The sequence below is a fragment of the Lissotriton helveticus genome, chromosome 4_1, assembly GCF_964261635.1.
Source record: "Lissotriton helveticus chromosome 4_1, aLisHel1.1, whole genome shotgun sequence".
Taxonomy (NCBI): Eukaryota; Metazoa; Chordata; class Amphibia; order Caudata; family Salamandridae; genus Lissotriton; species Lissotriton helveticus.
Window position 1 is genome coordinate 1,599,375,811 of NC_136063.1, and position 24,555 is coordinate 1,599,400,365.

Consider the following 24,555-nt stretch of genomic DNA (forward strand, 5'->3'; position numbering starts at 1 on the left):
ACAGCAGCATCATAACTCTGCATCACCTTCATGGTGCTATTTTCTATGGTGTAACACTCACCCCCATAATCACCCAGGGCCAGTTGTATCAAAGGATTTACCCATTCTGTGTCTATGGGAAAATGTGTTCGTACATAAGTGCATATCACAATGAAAGGGTATATACTAACAGGTGCATCCCTCCGAATCCACACTGAAGTTGTCGCTTTGAGAAACAGGTAATTCTTAACCAAATGTTTGCTGACTTCTTTTTCCCCTTGTCTGGTCTTCTTGATTGGGGCAGCACAGGAATATTGTACTATTACACATGAATTGTGTTACACATTTCCATCTTGGCAGCCTCATTTGAGAAAGGCATTGCCTATCAGAGGAGGATAAAAGACTGTAGGTGGGTCAGGCCCTAACATAACAAGCTCACGTATGTGTCTTACTTGGCTCACATGAAAATCTGGGTCCCACAGAAGTGCTTAATGGTCCAGTACAATTACCTTACTTTAGGTCTATATTTGTTATTGCTTTCACTTGCACTCTGTCACTTTTTGACTGTCTCTCATCGAGACTCTCTATTCTTAAATTGTTATTATTCAAATGTTTTTAACATTGTGGAGGCTCTAAATGTTACATTTCTACACTGTCATGACAGTGCAATTATATTTACGACCTGGGTACCACTGGAAATTGATTTTTTTGTTTTGCTTGAAAGTTCTGGGATGATGTGTCAAATGGGGCCCGAGAAAAAAGGGGGAGTTACAAAACGCAAATTTACACACACAATTTCTGCAGGGATTTTTTGCACAGCACTAAGTCAAAACAGCTGAAGGTAATTACACCAATGTTGGAACAAAATTACACCTTAACCCAGAAAGCTTGTTTTTTTGATTTGGTATAAATCTTACTGTAGTTTTTGAGAACTTAAGATTCAAAATGTATATACTTGGACGGTTATGTACGCGAGAGTCACACAGGATTTCCACTGGCACAGAACCTCAAATAAAATAGTGATTTACTTATTGACCAAAGGGGATTGTTTGCCCTGCCTGCCGCCTCACTCCCGCAAGTCATGTGGGATCTCATGCTCTGATGGCCTGACCGTACCCTGAAGTGAAATGTTGCAGCTGCCATCACAGGACGCATGGAATAGGTCTGCCTGTCCTGAAAATTAAAAACAAAAATCAAGTATAATGGGGCAGAGTAGGGTATACTAACTTCCTGGACCTTGATGTTGGGGGTGGTCCCAGATGGGCCTTCAAGGTCAAATGTAAAAGAAGAGAAATTTTGGGATAGCCACGGTCCCGCAGGACTCTCACAGAAGCCAGTGGTGCATCCCCTTTACTCCTGCGGAAATCTTGAAAAGATTTTTTTTTTAAAGTGAGATGAGTGTCCCTTGGGGCAGATGCTGCTGTCTGGCCAACCCCATGTTCTGCATGTTGGGGGGGGTTAGTTGCCCGTTGGAATTGGACACCGGGCCTGGCTGGAGGCCAGGCACTTTGGCCAACCCCATGCTGCACACTGTTGGATGTCGGCTGCGAGCTGGGGTTAGATGCAGTGCCTGCAACTTCTTGGACCAGTAGAACATGTTCTCCTTGACACTGTATTCGAATGTTTGTCAAGAGCAGCCATACTCTGATATTTAGAGAAGTAACTCACATTTTGTATACTTGAAGTTTTGCGAAAATGTATGCAATGCACGTTAGCAAAGACTCACAGCCTTACTCTACTTTTCCATCAAGCAGGGCTGACACATTGTTTGCGGTGCATACCATGAACTACAGAAGGTGTGCTCTGGAATCGCCAGCTTCTCCTACTCTGAATAGGAGCTTTAAAAGTGTCGCCACCATCACTTGTAAAGCTCAAAGCTGTCAGATGTTGCCCATTGGTACTCCCAGTAGACAACCTGGCAAAGATGAAGGAAAACACCCAGGCCCGGACTGGCCGTTGCAGGCACCGGGCAATCCCCCGGTCGGCCGCGAGGGTGGGGGCCGGTTTTGGGCCCCAGGGGGCCGGTTTTGTTACAGGGTTGTTTTTTGCAGCATAGCTGCAAAAACGGCACTGTAACAAAATCGGCCGAAAACCGGCCCTAGCAAAGAGCGCGGTCACACCCCCCAACCCCCTGGGGGGTGGGGGGCCGGCCGAGCACTTTGCCAGGGCCGGTTTCGGTTCCCAGTCCGGCCCTGAAAACACCAGTTGGTAATCATCTGTATTTTCGTCCATTTTCTAAATGCTCTTTTATTCTGAAGAACAGGGAACCACATTTGTTTTAAATTCCACAGTTATATCATCAGAACCGAGAATACACTGCCACCTCCTTAGGCTGTCTGTGGCTTTGGTACTATTCTCCTTTCATGAGATTATGGGAGGACAATACCAGGAAGACCATAGCACTTACTTAGAAAGAGAGGTAGAAAGATAATATCTTCAGCAAGTAATAAAAATGGCAAAAGGATTTTATAACACGTTAAGTTTCATTGCCAAATCTAGGTGAAAGATAATGCCCACATTCATTACTTGGTAGGGGGGTGGATTAGAGGGAAGAAACCCACAGTAATTCTGGCCCGAGGGATAGAGTCTAAAGAGCTTTAGCTCAAATGATCTACGCCTCGGTTGAAGATGTGCTCAACTTCAACTAAAAGTTATTCATTTTATTTATTTATTTTGAAGTGTGATGGCTTGTGATAAAACAGCCAGTTCATAGTACAATATGTCATCTGACAGATGGTCCTTGAGTAGACAACCTTAGCCAGCAAGGGGTTCCACAGCACTTCAGAGTCATCAATACTATATTAACTCTTCAGATCCCGTCAGCAGTGGGGGTTTAAGCAGTAGCCCCAGTGGTTTAGAAAAGGGATGGAGATGCTTGTTAGAGGGGCTAAAGTTCATTTTTTCCTGTGTGATTCCGTACTTGGTTGATTTCTCAGATCTGGGTGGCTGGTGTTCGAGCGCTAGATTGTTCTGTCTCCGTTGAACTTGCGATTGCATCTAGACTGTCATCATTAGACATTTTGGGGGAAATGATTTAATGGTGTTACTTAAACTTTTTGACTTTCTTGTTGGAGAAGGCCAACTAAGAACTATTTGTTGTTACGGTCATGTACTGAGGGAATGCATCGAAGGAATCAGACATCTCAGACACAGGTTGGCGTTATGCCTTTGCGATTTCCTGATAGCTCTTATTTTCTCTATATGTGAATTTGTGATGTAAACCTTGTGTTGACATTATCTTGTTCTTCTGGGTATCAGTTATTAAAGTTCTGCAGGAAGCAAAAAAATCTTGTTTAGCCGACATTTGCGTTCAAGGAGGCCTTATGCATTGTGTAATCGAGTCCGGATTTGCTATGAAATTCACCTTTGGCTGTGTGGCAATAATGATGACGTCATTCCCATTCTGTCTGAACCATTCTACAACATTTTGTAGATTTTAATATTTACCCATTTTAGGTCAGCTACGGTGTTATATGTAAATGATCAGACATGCATAAATTTACTTAGGGTTGTGGTCAATGCAATTCCCAAATCGAACTGAAGAATTTAACAGCCGTAAATGCATTCCATTTACTTCCAAGGGGAGTGGCTAGTGGGAATACTGAGAAAACTTACAGACATAACTTCGCAAGCGATTACCAATACTTTGTCCCACTCACACTCATAATCAATAAATGGTGAATTAATTGTAAAGACATGGATTGAAAGGGCTCCAAAACAACCCCACATGTTAAGTGGCAGAAGGGAAAAAGTGTGCAAAGCAGTACTGTAGATTGTCCAGTCCGGTGCGCTGTAATGTTCTGCACCGGTTACTCCTTCTGCTGTTACGCATGGGGCAGATACCCATGTGCAAGATTACAGGAAATGTTCTCTGTGCAGGCCCAGACGCACAAGTTAGCTCCTCTTTTTGGGGGATTACAGAGGTGAGAGACAGAGCCACTGCTGTTCAACCTTTCACTGACAGTTGATCCAGCCTGAATATCAGTTGAGCGACAGGGTACTCCCTGGGATGGGCGCAGCAATCCCCAGGGCCCCATGCCCCTGTCAGTAGGCACACTGACAATGTAGCACCACTTGCCAGCTTCTTTGCTTTAGTGCCCCCATCTGTAACATTCCACAGACTCAAGGGCAAAGATGTTCCTTCATTTGGATGGGCCTGCACCCCCTTACAGATGCCTCTTTGGAATCACAGTGGTGCAGGATGTGTGGCCTTGCAATCCATGATATATAGAAGGGGTTGCAAAGCCTTTGTGTCACCTTTTGTAATATCAAAGTTTCTCAGGTCAAAAGAAGGTGTGAATACCGTTTGTAGCTCAGGGGCACCTTTTTAGGTTTCACCTGCACAGCGCCTGCACAGCTCTTGCCGTGTGCTTGGAAAATCTATAGATTTTAATATAAATCTTAAAAGGGGGTTACATCCCACCCCCTAGCTTTCCTGGCTTGCCATTGGTTCCTGTATTTGCCACTTACTTTTCCTCTATTTCAATTGGCTGTAGCATATTTTCCTGATTTACCAATGCTTGTTCCTCATCTGCTTCTCTTATCAGTTTCCCGTAGCTGAAATACTGTTAATATCCGCTTTGGTGGAATTATTTTTTTATAAAGTTTTGCCTCATTCTGCTTTTTCGTCTTGCAGCATATTTATATAGCGCAATTTATCACACACAGAGATTAAGCAATTTGCACAGAATGGTGCACCGCCGGGAATCGGATCAGGATCCTCAGCGCTCGATTCGGCAGCTCTGTCTGCTGCGCCACATCCTCTCCACTCCTGTGATACTTGTCAGGGAGCTCTTTCCTTCATCCCTTCATCTCCAACGGTGATTGATACCAACAACTCATTATTCATTACGTAGACAAAACCGATGCATTACCAGTGCTTGTTTAATAGGGTGAATTGAAAATCAAAGACATGCCTAGATTTTCTAGGTGTGCAGATTAGGAATCTGTGAATCGTGAACAATGATTACATCTATGCAATTTGCGAGATGAACCTACAGTTTGTAAATTTCCACATCTTTTGTAAATGGGTCCCTAAGCTTTCATTTTACCAAGTTTAGTGCCATGGGAACAATGTAAACGGAGTAAAATAGATTACACGGCCAAAACCATTATTTAATTGTTCCACGGGTGGACGCTTTGTTTCATTTCCGGTGGGCTCTATTCGGTTCCTTTCTTGTACTCATGCCTAACTCGTGCATACAAACAAGCACATTAATACTGTATCATGTATTGCTAGTATTTGACAATTTACTTAGAGACAGTGTTCATATCAAGTAGCTAAACTCCTTACGGAGACAGATATTAGTGTGCTTGAGGCCATGGCACTTGTAACGCAAGCAAAGTGCAGATGAATATACCGCCGCCCTCATGTTCTCCGACACCACCAGCTAGTGTGCTATAAGATTACTGGACTGATTCGATAGTTTATATTATAATTCACTCACAAATACAGCGTAGCTTAAATGATCATCAATCCCAAACAAACCTTTAATTCTCCTAAAGAGCAGCATGTGAAAGCCACCCTCTGTAAACAATGAACCAGGAGGGCAGGTACCAAGGTCATTGAAAGCCCCCGGTCCTCGTAAACAATGACCCAGGAGGGCAGGTACCAAGGTCACATGAAAACCCAATCTATGTAAACCTTGATTCATTAGGGCAGGTACCAAGGTCATGTGAAAGCCCACCCTCTGTAAATAATGACCCATGAGGGCACTTACCAAGGTCACGTGAAAGCCCACCCTCTGCAAAAAATGACTCAAGATGGCAGGTACAAAGGTCATGTGAAAGCCCACCCTCTTTACACAATGGCCCACGATGGAGCCCAACAATCAGAATAGTAAAATGGCAGCTACGAAGGCCAGTTTCTCTGTCTGGACAGTAAATGTTCAATACTTTCATTATTTTTTTAGCTAAGGAAAGTCAGCTAGTGTACAACAGATAATGAAGTGCTTAAAGTGTCTTTTTTCTATATTTTACAGAGGAATTACATTTAAAGGACTTCTGCGTAGCTGTGGTTGAATTGTTTGGAGCAGATATCATCAAATTGTAAGTACAAAAATGTCCAGTTCAAGTTATCCATTGTAAATGTGAAGTGCATCCAATATTTGTGTATTGTTTGCGTTCCTCGCGAAGAAGCAATCCAAGGAGTGCATGCGTTATGTATAAACTGGCTGTACCTGAACAACGCATTTGCAGGTCAGTTCTTCGCTCTACCCAATCACAAACTCGGTTTGCAGTCCTGAAAGACTGGTGCCTGATGTGAGTCTTTTTCACTCAACACCGTACAGCATCTAAATTAGCTGCTTGCATATACGAGAGAAACGACGCAGTGCCATATCTCCTATGGTTGTCCTCTGCTGCTGTCATCCCCTGTGCTGGTACGTAAACAGGGTACCTTGCGTCATGCGCAGCCTCGTATCATGACACAGTGGAGTGAGCAGACCCTCCCAGTACAAATTCCTACACATGGTCATCAGCAAATGGGCCAACCACATTGGGGGGCTTATTTACAAGCCCCTTGCGCCGCTGGTACTTCACTTTTTTCCATATTAAAAGTGACACACTGGCGCATGGGGCTTGTAAATAAGCCGCTGGATCTGTCCTGTGCATTACAACACACCTGTAATATGTTGGTTATCTCGAGAAATGAACACATATCCCCTTGTTTGCGGCTGCTTCAAGTAAAGTCCAGTCTATCTCAATGGATCAGGCATTGCATAGAAACCGCTGGGTGTGTGCCCTGATCTGCCCCCGGTAAAGACCCATTGATGCAGAGTGACACAAAGTGACTCCAAGTAGTTTTGGTGTTCTGAAAAGGTCCACTTTCAAGCACAAAATAAATTTTTGCTCTGGATAGTAAATAGGATATACTGCTTTTTGTTGTGCTAGTGCTGGTGCAAAGCCTTAATACTATGCCCCTAGGTGTGTTGTGCATCTCTAAGAAGTGAATTACAAATATGCCACTGGTATCCTTTACACCTCTTTAGCAAATGGCCATGCTTCCGTTCCACTGAGATTCAGTGAGATTCCATTTAGAGCTATTCTTTCGTCCCAAAGGTAGGAATGCAAGTATCAGGAGCTGATCTTTTGTAAAGAGAATGTATGAGATGGTGTACAGCTTCCCCTTTGCCTACAACAGTAGACAGCACTAGGAATAAATATTGGACAGAATGCTGAACAATGCAAACATTCACCCCCAGTCACAAAGATCTAGGTTTAATCCATCGTTTTTTTCCTCACCATGCCACCCGAGTTTGGACCCAGCCATAAGCAAATCATTCTTGACACTATTCCACATGGCAACAGTCGAGCCCGAACTGCCAAGACAGGTTCTCCCTGGACCAGAAAGAAACATCCTGGGACCTGTTTCCGGCCATCACCTGTTATCCCACGTCTGGGAATACCCTTCCTGCTTAGGGCGACAACAGCAAAGGGAACATATGATGGACAGAATGCTAAACAATGCAAACATTCAACAAAGTCAAAAAGATCAGCGTTCAATCCATCATTCTTTGCTCATCACACCACCCCAGTTTGGACCCAGACATATGCAAATCAGTCTTGACTCTGTTCCTCATGGGAACAGTCAAGCCCGAACTGCCTAGCCAGGTCCATTCCTGGACCGGAAACATGCATCCTGAGACCGGTTTCAGGGCATCACCCCTCATCGGCCAGGGTAGTTTGAATCCAGTAGCGCAGTGAGCATGGGACGGATGTCTGGGTATACCCTTCCCACCTAGGGCAACAACAGCACTAGGAACAAATGATGGACAGAATGCTTAACAATGCAAACATTCACCTCAAGTCACAAAGATCTGGGTTTAATCCATCGTTCTTTTACTCACCATGCCAGCCCAGTTTGGACCCAGGCATATGCAAATCAGTCTTGACCCTATTCTCCATTAAAACAGTCCAGCCAGAACATCCAAGCCAGGTCCTCCCTGGACCAGAAATAAGGATACTGTGACCAAATTTGGGGCATCACCCCTCCTCAGCCAGGCTAGCTTAAATTCAGTAGCACAGTGAGCAAGGGACCCACGTCTGGGTATACCCTTCCCACTTAGGGAGACAACAGCAAAAGGAACAAATGATGGACGGAATGCTGAACAGTACAAACATTCACACCCAGTCACAACGATCTGGGTTTTATCGATTGTGCTTTTGTCCACCACACTACCCCAGCTTGGACCGAGCCATAGGCTAATCAGTTTTGTCTCTGTTCCTCATGGCAAGTTCTTAACCTCTTCCATGCTCATGACGGCCCCCGGCCATCATGAGTCACGGTGAGCATGTGTGCACGACAGCCGGGGGCCGTCGGAGCCATGCCCAAGATTGGAATGCCCCTGCACTGCGGCGGAATTCGAGCCACAGTAAAGAGGTTAACTTTTTCTCAAACTGTAACACTCGAAATGTTGTTTATTGCATATGGTGTTCCTGTCACTTACCATATATTGGACAAACCTCAGAACCCATCAAAGCGCGCATCAGCCAACACCGCAGAATAAGGTGTTTGATGCTGAATGCCCCCTTGGTGTCACATTTCATGGAAAAGAACAACACAGCAGATGAGTTATTGACAACGCAACTGTCCCTGAAAGAGGAGGTGACGTATCACAGATTCTGCAAAGACTTGAATGTCAGTGGATAGAAAGGACTAATTCTATCATCCAAGGACTCAATACAGCTGAGGAATGCCGTGGTTTTGTGGCCACTCTATCTAACTGACTAGAAGATCTACATTGATGCAAAATGACAATGAGCTCAAATGTGGCCCTCTATATATGAACAATTACAATCCAGAATTTTTAACTAACAGCAACTGCACCCTTGTACCTCATCTGACAATTAACATGTAAATATTGATGATATCGTTACCCATGTACTATGTATTGACGTTTATATGATGGGAATTTTGAAATATGGTTCTTTCATTACATATAGTTGTACCCAATACTATGAGACACGAGATCTAGTAAAATGACACCAATGCACAATGTGACCTCTCCGTGAGGGGAAAAAGCCTTATCCAAGAACGCTGAACAAAGATCAGCCTTAACAACGAAGGGTGAACTACGCAAACCCTACCGCACATATGTCTTAACCACGCATGTGCGTGGTTAATGCATATGCGTGGTAGGGCTTGCAGACGGACTAAAGCAGGAAGAGATCGTTGTGAGGTAAATGGTGTTGGGGGTGGGGGGTGGGTCGGGGTTGATTTGTGGGCTTAAGGTGGGTCGGGGGTAGTTTTCTGGGATTGTGAAAGAATTTAGGATTTAGGGGGGGCAGGTTGATGTTAGGGCTTAGGGGGTAGTTTACTTTTCAGGCCTTGTGGACCATTATAGGGTTGAGGGCGGGGGCAGGGGCATTTTCAGGGATTAGGGGGTAGTTTTAGGGATATGGGGAGGGCAGAGGTGAAAAAGTTACTAGGGATGGGGGGAGTGGGGTACTTTAGGAACTCAAGCCAGGTGCAGGGGTCAGGGGATTAAATTCTTAACCACGAATATGTATTTACCAAAAATGCCTTAACAACACATGATTTGTTGTAAAAGCATGCGTGGTAAAGGCATATTCGTGATTAAGAATTTCACTGTTTAGAATTCGTGGTTCCGGTATGCATGATAAACGCATTCATGGTTCAATCATACAATCCTTTGTGAGACCACTGTCACATACTCAGTCTAGCACTATGTCACTATACATGTTGTTGATAAGTAGTCCCCAAGATCGTGTTACTGTATATGCCCATACTGGTACCTGCGTATCCCCTTTCCTTTTAATTGAGGGGCCAATGTGCACATGTGTTCGACACAACTTCCATCACTCTTGACTCGTGACTATTGAAAAACTGTGGTTCTTCCTATACATTAATATGCACGGCCTTGCGCTCTTGGGCTGGCACATCCATTATTGATTATATATTGAGGTACCAGCGTGGACACTTTTTCCTCATGTACTGATAATTGTACTTCCCGCTGAGGCTACATGAACATAGTAAACATCCTTGACTTATCTCTCCCTTTTCATGATTATAATTTTTGACTCTGGCATTATGTACAGATTAAATGAGCTATCAATGCACACACGCATGCATCAGCCTGATTCTCACTTGCTGATACAATGACTCCTTTGGTTGAGATTGCATGTACATTCACTATCAATAATTACGTTATTGATCAGCTGTAGTTGTGCCCCTTGTGCCGGTACACCCATTATTGTTTAATCACTGAGGTTAATTACTGAGGTACAAATGTGCTTTTCACGTACTGGTAATTGCTCTCCCTGCTATGGCAACATAAATATAGAATACATCCTCTACTCATTCGTCCTTCAATTCCTTTTTATAATTTACTAATGTGTCTATTCCTTCCGTGGTATGATACGTAAGCACCCTTATGAAAGTACCACTCTGTCATGCATTATTATGATATCCCTCATATCAGTTATTACGGGGATGCAGCAGACAAAGTAGCAATCCCAGATACCAGGAGACGATATAACTGGCAGCTGTCTCTAGAAAGGTCTGCCACGACATCCGGTTTTGGCGGGTAGAGCGGCCTACTTAAATAACATCCGCAGCGAGTTCCGGTTCCTTGTCATTCTACAAGTGGAGACGGACTAGCGCGGATCTCTTTTCCTGGTTCACCGCATAGCTGACACACGCTGCCTTCTTTCTCCATTCTTGGATGAGTCGACCTTACTATGACACCGGTAAGAGCGCTCGGGGGCCTAATTATCCTTATTGGTGTGCACCGTTTTTCCTATCGGCTATCAGAGTGACAAAAGTTCACCACAAGGAAGTGAGTGTAAAAGGAGGGTGCTGCCGCTCTTGTATAATCCAGCAGTCTTGATAATAGTTTCTAAAGAGTCCCAACAGTCTTTATACGGTGAGCAAGAACACTTTTTTTAAGAAGCTGCACTAATAGCTAACACTTATAAGGTCCCAAAGGCGAGACCTATTGGCTATGCCAATGCTTGTTTTCTCATTCTCGCTTGTGCCCGGCTGGGTCACATGTGAGAACCCTCTTTTTACACTCACTTCCTTGTGGTGAACTTTTGTCACTCTGACAGCGACTCCTTTTTCAGGTACCCTACCAGTCTCCTATTAGCATGTCTATACAGCTTCTTTGTCTCCCGGGCCCTAACACTGATCTACTCCCTTATCATTTTTCAGATGTCCCTACATTGCTAGGTCCTGGAGAGACCCCTTATTGTTGATGGGGTCTAAACGTCGTCGACAAATACAAAGCGAACCATTTACCAGCCTCTATTACTGTATTAGAAGTCTGTGATCATTCTATACCATTGTGATGGTCGACTAGGTAACTTTGGAAACCATTTTTTTATGTCACAGAATATCACAAACTGTTATGTAGGTTCCATGTTCACTGGGGACACCATGCACTTTTTTTAAAATAAATGTTAAGATTTATGTATATAAACATTTTGAATTTACAAGTATTCCGTAGTATATGGTCTTATATCTCTCTGTCGGACATCCACTTTACCCCTGCCTATCGCCATTGTGCATATGAGTATTGTTTATTAATTACATTTGTCCACAGGAACCACTGTTTCAGCATATATACTGGATTCAAGCTAGCCTAGCTGATGAGGGTTGATGCCCCGAAACTTGTCCCAGTTTGCTTGTTTCCAGTCCAGAGAGGACCTGGCTTGGCAGTTCGAGCTGGACTGATCCCACGAGTAACAGGATCAAGACTGATTTGCAAATGGCAGGGTCCAAACTGGGGTGGCGAAGTGAGCACAAGAACAATGGATTAAACTCAGATCTTTGTGACCGGGGTGAATGTTTGCATTGTTCAGCGTTCAGTCCATCTGCTACAACAGCAGGCAGTATCAGGGAGGAACCATTGGTGGCCCGAATCATTGCTAAGTGCTCTAAATCTGATATCAAAATGCACAGCTTTAAATGATGTGAATGGTGAAAGCGAATGCATGTAAACAGGCTGGGGCAAATATTTGCTGTTCCTTGTAAGCCTCACTCGCTGATTATGTTGTTGTGCACAATGCAATGTAAAGGTCGCCTCTTTATTAGTCAAGAGGTGCTCCATTTGTGCCTCATGACACAAAGCTCCACTCACTGGATTGGATTCATATGACCATCTCAGAGTAAAGGACTGGCCTGGCCACAGCACTAGGCATATGCTCCACTGTAAACTAGGCCTGTCCCTACATCTGGGTCTATGTCCTTAAAGGCTGAGGCCACAGGGATGGTATCCAAGCCCTTGCAGATGTTTGTTTGGAGCTGGAACAGATAAAACTGAGATCTGCTTTGGGAAAGTGAAGCGATCTTAATGATGAGGCAAAACTGTGCAAAGCATGGAGGTAAGAGCTGTCTTCTGTGTAAATTCTTGTTTTGCTACAACTTAAGCCTGGCTAACAGACAGATCTAGCAGACTCGCAAAAGGTAGTTCGATCTAAATATAGACAGTTGCAATATGTCTGCCATGTAAGCCATTGGTTGTTATTCATGTCACTCACGCAATAATCAGCCCTCAGTTATCAGCTAATGGTTGATTGGCTGATTGTAACTGTCATTCATGAGATATGAAATTTCAACCGCGTACCAGCATATGGCCATTTCATTAGGGCTGCAGTCGGATGAATAAGCATACAGGGGAGTGTCATCTTATATTTTATACACTATCCCCCAGATTCATCATTGTTCTCTTTCGCGAGTTCTTAATAGCGATTATTAAGGAATCGCTATTAAAGACTAGCAAAACAGGATGCATGTAGAAATCGCAATTTATTTTGCGATTTCTACTGCTTCCTTATTTGCGATTCGCTAATTGCTAATCGCAAATAAGGAATGGCTTTCCCATTCATTCCTATGGGCCTCAAGGCCCATAGGAATGAATGGGGAGTCATTCCTTATTTGCGATTAGCAAATAGAGATTCGCAAATAAGGAATCAATTTCGAGGGTGCCAGGGTGTCCAAAGGACACCCTGTAGCACCCCTGAAATGCAAATGTACACTGGTGTTGCGCACACACATGTCCAAAGGACATGTGTGTGTGTAACATACAACTTAGAAAAATGCAATAAAAGTGCATTTTTCTCAGTTTTCGCTATTTACCACGAAGTTACACTTCACGGTAAATAGCGGCCCCATATTGCGAATTCGCAATTTTAAGAAGATTCATGAATAGCATTTAAAGAATCTCTAATTGAGATTCCTTAAATGTGATTCTTCGCAATATAGCGATTTCTAGTATAGCGATTTTTGCATTTGGGATGATGAATCCCAAATGCAAAAATAGTGCTCGCAAAGGGCCAGATTCTCAGAATCTGGCCCATTGCGAGCCGATTTCAGTATTTCATTGCAGTGCGGGGAGGGGGAGTTATCCTTGCATTGCAGTGGAGGCATAAGGATACAGGTGCATACCACAGGTTCTTTGGGGTTGCTGTAGGCCTACCCCCCTCCCTACCACTCGCATGTATTCTTTTCTGCCCAATGTCCCACTCTTCCCCTGCTTTGAACCTTCCCTGTGAGGAGTCTGGACACAGCCAGTGTCCCAGGTAGTGAACGGCCTTCAGGGTTGCACAGACTATAGAGATACGTAGGGCGCTAATGTGAGGCACAGGTTCACAAAAGACCATTAGAAATATTGTCATTTGTTCATAAAGTGCTGCTAACTTTCACAAAAACAAATAGCTTTTTTGTGTTACTTACGAAATGTAGATGATAAACTAAGTTAAAGTATCTTTAGAAAATGAATAAAAAGTGTACTGCCCTTAATCTAAATCATAGTCTTAGCTCTTCATAACCTATTTCCATAAAAATATCTAGAGCAAATTCATGCCATTCACTCAAGTCCTTCTTTCCATGGCAGATTTCAGCAAAGCTGTAGTCAATGGATTGTTGGAATTGTCGATTTGTGGAGTGGTTGCAAATGAAACCTGTGGTGAAAAAAGCAATATTTAAACAATGGTTTTATTACTGTAAAAGTAAACTGAGATTAGAAAATAGTATTAGAAAATTCGGCAAAATTTAGTAACATTCCAAAACAAATCGGAAAGTGTGTATTTTAGTTTTCATTCAGCAGTTTATTTTCGCCCTTTGTATGTATTCTTGTTTATCTTATTTACTTTTGTGAGCTTAATGATAAAATAAGTTCCAAAATAGCTGCTCGATCACGTGAATTCCGCTGCAGACATTGTCATGCTGTTGCTTTGTATTACCAAGTGTCAGTCAATGCCTGTATTATGCTTGTCTAGCTGCAACTCTCACTGGGACTTGTAGTCCTGTCGGTGTATGGTCTAGTCTTTCCCGGTGTATGTTTTTGTTCTGTATTTCAGTTGCACACATAAAAGTGCCTTTTCCGAGGTTCCTTGGACTTGACTGTCTGTGGTTGCTGTCCCTGCACCGCGCATATATCAGCACTAATATGTCCCCTTTACTGCAGCTGGGGATGAAGTAGCCAGACACATCATTTGAACATACACTTATGGCACCAGTGTGTGAGAGGTTCTTTTTACTCTGATATGTGAGTGGAGCTGCCGTGGGCATTGGGCTATGCCCAGGTGTTTGAGAGGTACTGATGTTTGGCCCACTGCTGCTCACTTCCTGTGCCATATCAACACCTATGCCCTTCCCATGATGTCCTGGTACTGCTTGCACTCCCCTGCCGCCCTCATATCACATTTCCCGGCATGCACTTACCCAGCCAGTACACAGCTCCTGCCGCTCTGCAGGGACTTTGCATCTGTAAACAGTTATTAGACCGTCTGTGTCCTCACACACTGTTTCAGCCCCAACACACTACCCCTCACACACTCCCACACACACGTGCACACTGCCCCTGACCCCATACTACTACTAATATCCATGCTCTGCCGCCTACACAGCCCTATTGCTCCACACACCGCCCAGACATGCACACCTTATCCCAAAATCACTATGTATCATGAACAGTGTAATTGTTCTGCGGGCACTGCACCTGTCCTCCCACACTGTCCCTACCCTGTACACTGACCCTACTCCCTTCCACTGCCCTCTCAATAAAGTGTTTCTCACACAGCCCCGATTCCACAGAACACTGCCCTTGCCCCCTACATCCAACCTTGAACTCAGCAATCCATCCTCGTACTCCCTCACCTTTTCATCCATGCACACCTTCATACAGCCATGCACCGACCTCGTCAACTATTCATCCATTCATCTAACCATTGATTCATTCACGCATTCAAACCACCACTCACACAAACTCAGCGATCAGTGAATAAGCACTCTCAACTTTTAAATGTCAAGCCTATTAACTTTATTGTTTGCTTGTTTTAATTCATGGTAAATTTGTAGAAAAAGGAACATACTTATGAAGTGAGAAGTGTTAAAAACGTTTGACAGGAATGAGAAAGATGGAGAAAGAGTAATATGAAAAAGAGTGAAGAGAACTGTCCTGGTGAAGTCCAATGCAGATAACTTACAGAGAACACATTGCAAGATAAAATATGCCTTCTGATGAAACTGTGTGCCAAGAAGTACTCAGACACTTGTTAGCCGAAGTGTTTATTAGCATCCATCTTCAGCCAGTACAGTTGCAGCCTCCAGATCCAGGAACTTCCCTCAACTGTCCTAGGTGGAATCTCTGGCACCCCAGATTCCACCTGATGACCGCTGGATTAAAGAGACAGCATCCTCGCTAGACCAAAACACATCTTCTCCCCTAAACATAGCAAATTATAACATAATACAACATGAGCAGATATTGAAAGAACTACGACGAGATAATGGATCTGAGCGGGAAAACAAAAAAGATAAAGGTTCTTGGGAATAAAAGTGAAACCAACAACATAATAATCATATTTACAATAAAGGGAAAAAATATGGAATCAATAAAAGCACCGGAAAAGCATAGCCAATAAATGGTGGAGGAGTCAAACATTGCATGGATCACAGCATGTATTAAATAGACAATGTAAGACTAATCTTTTGCATAATACCTGAACCGCACCGTATATCTCCGGGTCCTCACACTTCTCCCGAAACCTCCTTCTTCACTGCAAAACCTCCCCGGCTCCGTCCGTGATGCAGGCTACTCACTCAAACATCTAGCTAAACATTACATACTCCAGACATCTCCACCCTTTAAACCTACAACCTTTTTCTTTACCTCTACAATCTTCATGTGTTCTGCAGAGTTAGACTCCCCTTGAAGACACCACATGGGTTTTTTAACAGACCACATCACCAACATTCTAGTCTCTCTGGTGCACACAATGTTTGTCATCTAGCCGTTTTTTAGGTCTCGGCTAAGCGCGCGGAAGCGCGTTCTCGCCGAGACCTCTTGTCGGCGTGTCTGCTTTCCAGGAGACAATCCTGGCCGCGCGGAGGCGATTTGAATCTGGCACGCGAACGCGCTCGCTGTGGCCAGCTGCTGTCGCGCATTCACACAGACACACACACACGAGCGCCCATGCACGCACGCACATACAGACACCCCCCACACATACACACGCGCGCGCACACACACTCAAGTGCTCCCCCCCTCCTCCCCCCGTCGCACACAGACACACACACAAGTTCACCAAGACCCCCCCAGCCCTTTTTAACTTACCGGGCCAATCTCGGGGGACTCCGCCGCTGCGGCTCTTGCCAGCTCCTTTCCCGGGGCTCCCTCTTGGTCAAGGGAGCCCCGCAACACTTGCGTAACCTCCTGTTGGCGGCCCCGGGGCTCTCCACCGCTCACAGGAGCCCCGGGCCGCGATACGTATTTACTCCGCCTGCCTCCTCTTCCGGTCTGGACGCGGCCCCGCCCCCGTCACAGGCGACATTGCCTGACTTCCGGTGCGTTCGCCAATGGAGACACAAGACTGCAGAAAGGTGTGTTTTGAAGGAAGTTCATGTTACCCTTATTTTCCAGTCTTTTCATTGTCAAGTAATGTAGCGGTATTTGTTAGGGATAACATATTTTAAAAGTGTGAATTTAGTTTCAACGGAGGTGGCATAAAGAATGTAGCTTTGTATTTTTCTTCATGCCCAGTACCAAACAATACACTTTCTGTATTCCAGTCTAGAGGCTAAGATTATTGTGTATCCAAATGCAGTGTTGTCAAAGTTGGTTTTTTTGTAGAATTATAATTAGTTATTTGTGAAAGTCGAAGGATACAGGCTTTACATTGTTTTAAAGCCATTATATTATGGTGAATGCTTAGCTGTAAAAGCATTTTTTTGAAACAGAACGCAAATACCTTTTCCACAACACCTCCCGATATAGAATTAAAAAACTGTACTCTGTGTGCCACAATGGCTTCACCTGGTAGCGAAGAACAACACTTTCTGAGACGATATGTCCACAATCTGTAAGTTGTAGCAAACGTTTGTGATGAACCTACCAGCCCATATTAAAAAAACATTTTCTGGTTCGAGAGGGTTTGGATGCCTAAGAAGGGACTATAAATTAGGGCCTGGACTTCGTAAATACAGCCACACATAACCCACACACACAACCACTCACACGCACAACCCCACACCCCCCCACACACACACAACCCACAACTCCCCCCACACTCCCCACACCCCCCAAACACCTACACACATCCCCACACACCCACACCCACCCACACACACACCCACACACAGACACTCACACACACACCCACACACAACCCACCCACACACACACACACAACCCACCCACACACACACCCACACACATCCACCCCCAGATAATGTACGTATGTTTGTATGTATCTGAAGAAAACCCACATGGTTGGCAACAAAGCATGAACAGGAGATTTGCACATTTGTGATATTACATTTTATATATTTACAATCACGTTACATTCCACACATATTTACAATTTTATGCACAGGGGGGTCAAATAATTTGCCCAGAATCATGATTTTATTTTTTTAATTAAAATTGGCACAACTGCCGCAGCACTTTATCTTCGGCAGCTGCGTGCCTTTGGTGCCTGGTGACATTCTTACCGAAAACTAACTCCCTTAGAGCCAGCCTTTTACTGGTAAGCATGGCACCTAATTTACAAAAGATATTTACAAAATCTTAAGCTATTGTCATTATAAACTATAATAACTTTTATTTAAGTATTAATTATTTTTAAAAATTAAAAGCCATTGTTATTTGTAATATCAATACATCTAAGTCACGTAAATACAACACAAATTGCAATAGAAATGCTATAGGTGTCACATTTGCGAAAGTTAAAAATATTGGCATTGTCATACACAATACCAATAACTCAAACTTTAATGCTGCGAGACTTATTGCATTGTAAATGCTTGTTGTATTTGTCTTGGTTGGCTATCACCTTATCTTGTCTAAGTATTACCTTGTCAAACACCACAGAGCTTCCACCCCTTCTCGAGCTCAACCATAAAGGGTTCAAGTTGGATCCTGCCAACCTTCCTTTCAATACTTGGAAAGGAGAAATTCCAGTCACGCTATTAGGTGCATTCCTATGTGCCCATAACTTCTCCCACAGAACAACCTTGAGAGGTAACTTGTTATCTAGAGCAGTTTGCACACTAGCCCTCACGAGTTGGTTCACCTTCTCAACTAAACCATTCGCCTGTGGGGATCATAAAGAGCAGTGCGGAAGTGAGAAATGGACAAGTCATTAAGGAAATCTTTCCTCTCTTATGAGGTAACCTGGACTCTATTGTCAGTAACTCTAGTCTTAGATATTCCTTCATATGCAAAAAACATCCTTCAAAAACTCCACATCACTTTCGGTGGTAATTGAGTGCACACAGCTAGCTGTGACCCACTTAGAGGTGTAGTCCACCAGACCAATGACAAATCTCTCATTAGGCGGCAACAAATCAAAGGGTCCCACCAGATCTTACCCTAATGTGCACCAAGGTTCATCCGGACAAGGAACAGGAGATAAAGGAGCAGTTCTTACAACTCTGAACTTATCATTACCAGCACATTGTATACAATCTTTCACAACCTACTCAACATGCCTATCAAAACCTGGCCACCAATAACACTCTCTTATACTAGCCTCAGTAGGATTCCTGCCCAGATGTCCCTCATGAGCCAGGTTAATAATCTTTTGAAACAAACCTGCTGATGGAACTAGTCTATCAGTCCTGTATAAGTCACCTTCTACAATGCTCACTTACTCTTTAGTACTCCAAAATGTGTTTGCCTCAGCTGGACAAGCAGTCACGCTAGGCCACCCTTCAACAACATTTTTGGACTCTAATTTGCGAACTATGTCCTTATCGGTGTCCAAACCCCACTCCTACTTACTGAGGGCAGACTCTTTGACCAACAACACAGGAATCTCTACTTCTGAAGCAACACTCTTTTCCAGAGGGAACCTAGAAAGACAATACACTGTCATATTTCTCTTGCCTGGTAAATACTCTACCTGGATATTAAATTTCATGAGACTCTCAACACAACGTTTTATACAGGGAGAAGTGTTCACCACCCTTCTACAGGCAAACATTTGTACAAGAGGCCTATGTTCACTCCTCACAACAAAAGGCAAACCCCACAGGTAAACATTTGAACTGGTTCATGGCTCAGGCGCAGGCTGGCGTCTCACGTTCTTTCACTGAATAGCACTCCTCAGCACCCTTAAGAGAACATGAGGTGAATTCTACCTCTCTCTTCGCCATCAACCACTTGGTAAAGAATAGCTCCAAGGCCCTTCATACAGGCATCAATAGTGAGCAAGGTCTTTCGTCCCACATCAAAATGACCCAAAGTAGTCATGCTTCCAATCTCATTCTTTACCACTGTGAAAGCTTCTTCCCCCTCTAAAGACCACTCAAAATGTGCACCCTTCTTCAAAATCAACCTCAAGCATTGTACCTCACTAGCAAAATTAGAAACTTCGAGTCCAAGACCAAGGAATGATCCAACCTGGTCTCTATCATTGGGTTTAGGTACAAATGGGATGGATTCTGCCAAATCCAGCTTTGGTCTGATACCATCCTCTGAGATGGTGAGGCCGAAATAGGAAACCACGGCCACTGTACACCAGCATTTTTCCCTCTTTAAAGCGAGACCACTGTCCTTTAGCCTTGTGAGAAGTTCCCTTAAAACAGCATGTTTATCATTGTCATCATCATAAATATGTCGACTTTGAAAATTAACACTGATTTGGCACCCTCAAGTACCGCCTTCATCACTCTTTGAAAACATGCAGCAAGAGAAGCCAAACCTAAAGGCATTCTGATGAATCTGAAGGTACCCAAAGGGGTGACAAAGGAGGTAAGAGGTCTAGAATCCTCATGGAGCAAAACTTGATGATAAGCTGCAGAGAGGTCCATAACGCTAAAGAGTTTAGCTCCTGCTAACATGGTCAGGGTTTCACTGATGTTCGGTATTATTATTATTATTATTTAGGAATTTGTAAAGCGCTGACTGTCACCATTGCAGGCATCCTGGCGCTAGCATAAAAAACAGAGGAGAGCGGGGAATTGCAGTGTATTAACCAGGATAAAGCCAAGTTTTCAACTTTTTTCTAAACTGCAGAAGTTCATCAATGTGCCTCATCTCAGTGGGGAGAGTGTTCCATAATCTGGCGGCCGCCACCTCGAAAGACCTACCTCCGGCTCTAACCTTCCTAAATCTGGGCACAACTACCAGTTTAGCGTCAGAAGAACGGAGATTTCTGGCGGGGACATACCATAAGAATTTAGATTGTAAAGGGACTGGGCCGCAACCATGTAGGGCCCTAAAAACTATACAGAGGGCCTTGAATTGAATCCTCTGCCTAAGAGGAAGCCAGTGTAGTTTTGCCAGTGCAGATGGTCCATGAGATCTTCTCGGCCACCCCAGTGCCAGTTTCGCAGCCACCGATTGGACCCTTTGGAGTTTATCCAGCAAAAACTCGGGGGACCCAAGCAGGAGGGCATTGCAATAGTCCAGCCTGCTCAGGATGGTGCATCTGACCACTTGGGCACGCGCAAGGGTGAGTAGAAGGGGCAGAACCTTCCTGAGTGAGCGGAGGATGGCAAGGCAACAGGCCAATGTTTTAAGCACATGTGTCTCCATGCTGAGCTTATGGTTCAGCATGACCCCAAGGTTGCGGACAGCGTCCGCAGGTCGTACGTTGGAGCCAGTTTCCGGGGGCCAGAAGTTGTTGGGGAAAGGACGAGGGGTCCTCGAACCAGCACTAAAGAGCACCTCAGTTTTCCCGACATTAAACTGAAGTGAATTATCCTTCAGCCACCTTGCCGTGCTTCGTAAACAGTTATGTAGGACCTCCACAGAGATGGAATCCTCTCCATCTAAGGAGAGGATCAGCTGTGTGTCATCTGCGTAATTGACAATTCTAATGCCGAAGCCTTTAATGAGTGAAATTAGCGGCCTGAGATAGACATTAAAAAGTATTGGGCTAATAGCGGAGCCCTGTGGGACTCCGTGCAGTACCGGGGAAAAGGCTGATTGGAAGGGGGATAGATACTGCCTGCTGCCTGCCCTGCAAAAAAGAATGAAACCAGCGCAGTGCCGTGTCTCTCACTCCTGCCTAGGATAAAAAACGAAGCCTGTCTTCTGTCTGCACGCCTTTGAAATTCGTCCATGGCGGTGCTGAGGGCTGTTTCAGTCCCATGGGCAGGACGAAAACCGAATTGGTCCTCGTCAAGTAGTAGATGATGTTCCAAGTGGGTGGCCAGAATGTTGCTAACCACCTTTTCAACTATCTTGGCGGGGAACGGCAGCAGTGAGATGGGCCGATAGTTTTTGGAGCAGTCAGGATCTAAGGAGGGTTTTTTTAACAGGGGGAGACTAACGCCCGTTTCCAGCGGGCTGGGACGGTGCCAGTTACTAGGGATTGGTTACAAACTAGAAAGAGTGGGGGGAAAAGTTCGTCCTCAAATTCCTTCCAGTTTTTAGGAGGCACCGGGTCCAAAGGAGACCCGGAGACAATCCCCCTGGCCAGTTTGGAAAAGATTTCAAAAGTAAGCGGCAGAAACCTGCACAGTGAATTTTCCGAGGAGAAAGCTGAAACAGGTAATTGGTCCCCCGAAGGGTCGGGGCATAGACTAGAAAGGGTGTCAATATCAGGAGGGGTGTCCAGGTCTTTAAGGATCAAGTCTATTTTCTCCTTAAAAAAAGTGGCCAGATTGTCACACAGATGTTGGGATGGGACAATCGCATTTTTGCAAGACTCCGGGTTGGTAACACTATTTAAGATGTTGAAAATACTCCTGGAGTTGTTAGTGGAGTTACAGATTAAGGAGGAGTAGTAGTCAGCTTTGGATTTTTTAATGAGGGTCTTATAGGCAAGGATTTTAGTTTTCCACAATTCTTTAGAGATTACATTGTAATCACGTCTCCACCTTCTCTCTGCCTGTTTGCATCCCAGTTTTAGCGTTTTTAAGTCATCCTTAAACCATGGGGCAGAATCTTTTCCCCTACAGGTCTGAGTTTTTAGAGGCGCTATGGCATCAATAAGGAGGAGATGCTGGTGAAAAGAGAGTTATAGTTGTCATCAGTACTGTTATTCACCTCAAAGAGCAAATCCAGATGGAACAGATCACCAGAGGAGTGTAGGCGTGAGAGAGCCTTCCAGTCCCTACACTCAAATTCCCTAGTTCGGACAGGGGGTTTATTGGAACCCTTCTTCTTGAGAAGGAAAAATTTAACTAATGAATGGTCTGTCCAGTCCATCGGCAGGGTATCCCCCATTACCACCAGATCTGGTATCGTAAAGACCAGGTCCAAAAGGTGGCCAGCTTTGTGAGTGGCCTTAGAGACCATTTGGGAGAGACCAAAGCTATCACAGGCTGAGAGGCGGTTATCCAAGGCTAAGTTAAGTGTGCCATTACGCCATAGATTAAATCACCGAGTATAAGTAACTTCTGGTGAGATAAAGCGATGTTGGTCAGGGTGGTAATTAGTGCTTCTTGCTGTAGAAGGCTAAATGGTCCTGGTGGGCGATAGCAAACTAGTCCTGTGACAGTAGTCCCAGAATGGGTCTGGATTGAAAGTCCCAGCATCTCATTGCCCAGAGTAGGGTCTAATGTGAGGACCTTAATGTTGCAAGATGCTCTGAAGATCACTCCCACACCTCCGCCTTTCCCGGTGGGCCTAGGGGAGTGGAGAAATTTAAACCCGGTAGGGCAGGCAAAACCAGGGTCGACCAAGCAGTCAGGACGAGTCCAGGTTTCTGTCATAAATAGAATATCTAACTCGTGAAAATCCATTAGCAGTTGGATCTCAGTACAGTGTTTAGGAAGGGACCTGACATTTAGCAGCCCGCAGTTCAGAAAAGCGTCACATAATACATCAGCTTGAGGGTGTGACGTAGGTGCTAAGGAAAGAATTCCTTTATCTGAATGCTGCTTACCAATTTGAAAGAGCATCTCTCTTGAGTATGGTGGACCGGCAGGGAGTAGCTCCTGATGTGATAGATCATAACCGGCAGCGTAGGTGGCCCATGGCACTACCTCGGCGCGGACGAGCGCAGACAAGCTTGCCTTACGCGCGCCTTCGGCGCGCATTCGTCGCGCCCGCTGCACTCGTCCGCTGCGCTTCCTGAACATGCACATCTTTATAGACAGGGGATGATAGAGGGGGCGTGGCCTCGTAGTGGGCGTGTCCTACTCCGTGTGAGGAGAATGGCGATTAGCAAAAGCGGCGATTTCCGCCCTTCCCAGCGGTAGAGGTTGACGATCAACCCAAATACATTGCTTGAATCCTCTCTACTCCGCAACTATCCTAATCTTTGAACCATATCTTTGAGATCAAGAACTATGGGTACCAACCATTCCGAGGCTTTTATTTTCTCAATTACTCCCAATTGTCCAACTCTTCCTCTAACAGCTTCACGTAAGGTGTGGTCTTTCCTCACCTTATGTACTACTGGCTTGACATTAGATTTCAAGATCATTTTATGTTTGAAATTCTTCAACAGGTCAAGTTTGTCATAAAAAAATTCTGAAAACTCACTTACAATGTCTACATCATTACTAACATGTGACACTAACAAAACTTGGGCAGGTGAATTTGGGTTCAAAGTAATTCCTAAATCCCTCCAATGCCGCCGGCTATTGTTTCTCAACCTTTGGATCTTATTGTCATGATAGAGTAGCCAAACAAATCAATTTTTTTTGTCCACCATATCATACAGGGTTAATATCTGGTGGCAACAATTTTATGTTATCCATGCCAAAAATGTCCTCCCAATTCTTATCTCCAGTCAACATGAACAGAGATTTGAATCATCAAGGACTGGAAGCATTTTCCCACCCACCTCAACATCTCACCTATGCATAGTCAGGTTACCCCCATCAATCTCCCTACCTTGTTGATCACCTTCCACTAATAATGTTACCCTAATAATTGTATTTTCTGTTGAATAGTTGGGTAAATGAACTGTCAGTCGGTATGATGAGGGGTGTGTCAGATTTCACCTGGGATTTTTACATGCATACACTGTCAACAACCACACACACATTCTCTCTCACCTCTGTTTTGAAAGCCCTTTTTTTTTGTTTATTTTACAAAATATTGTGTTACTCTCACATAGCGCACCTACCAATCCGCATTCCTCTCCCTATCCACTGCTTTTTAAGCCCATCACATGTGCCCTACTTCTCATATAATGTATTTTAACATT

At 44.4% G+C, this 24,555-nt stretch overlaps 1 protein-coding gene across 2 annotated transcripts in view; it reads left to right on the forward strand.

Moving 5' to 3' along the window:
- Positions 1-24,555, forward strand: part of AOAH (acyloxyacyl hydrolase) — a 919,324-nt gene that overhangs the window by 230,557 nt on the left and 664,212 nt on the right. For both annotated transcript variants that reach the window (XM_078688219.1, XM_078688220.1), the window contains exon 3: positions 5,961-6,027. In XM_078688219.1, coding sequence (XP_078544345.1) covers positions 5,961-6,027 — 67 coding nt within the window. The remainder of the gene's footprint in view (positions 1-5,960; positions 6,028-24,555) is intronic.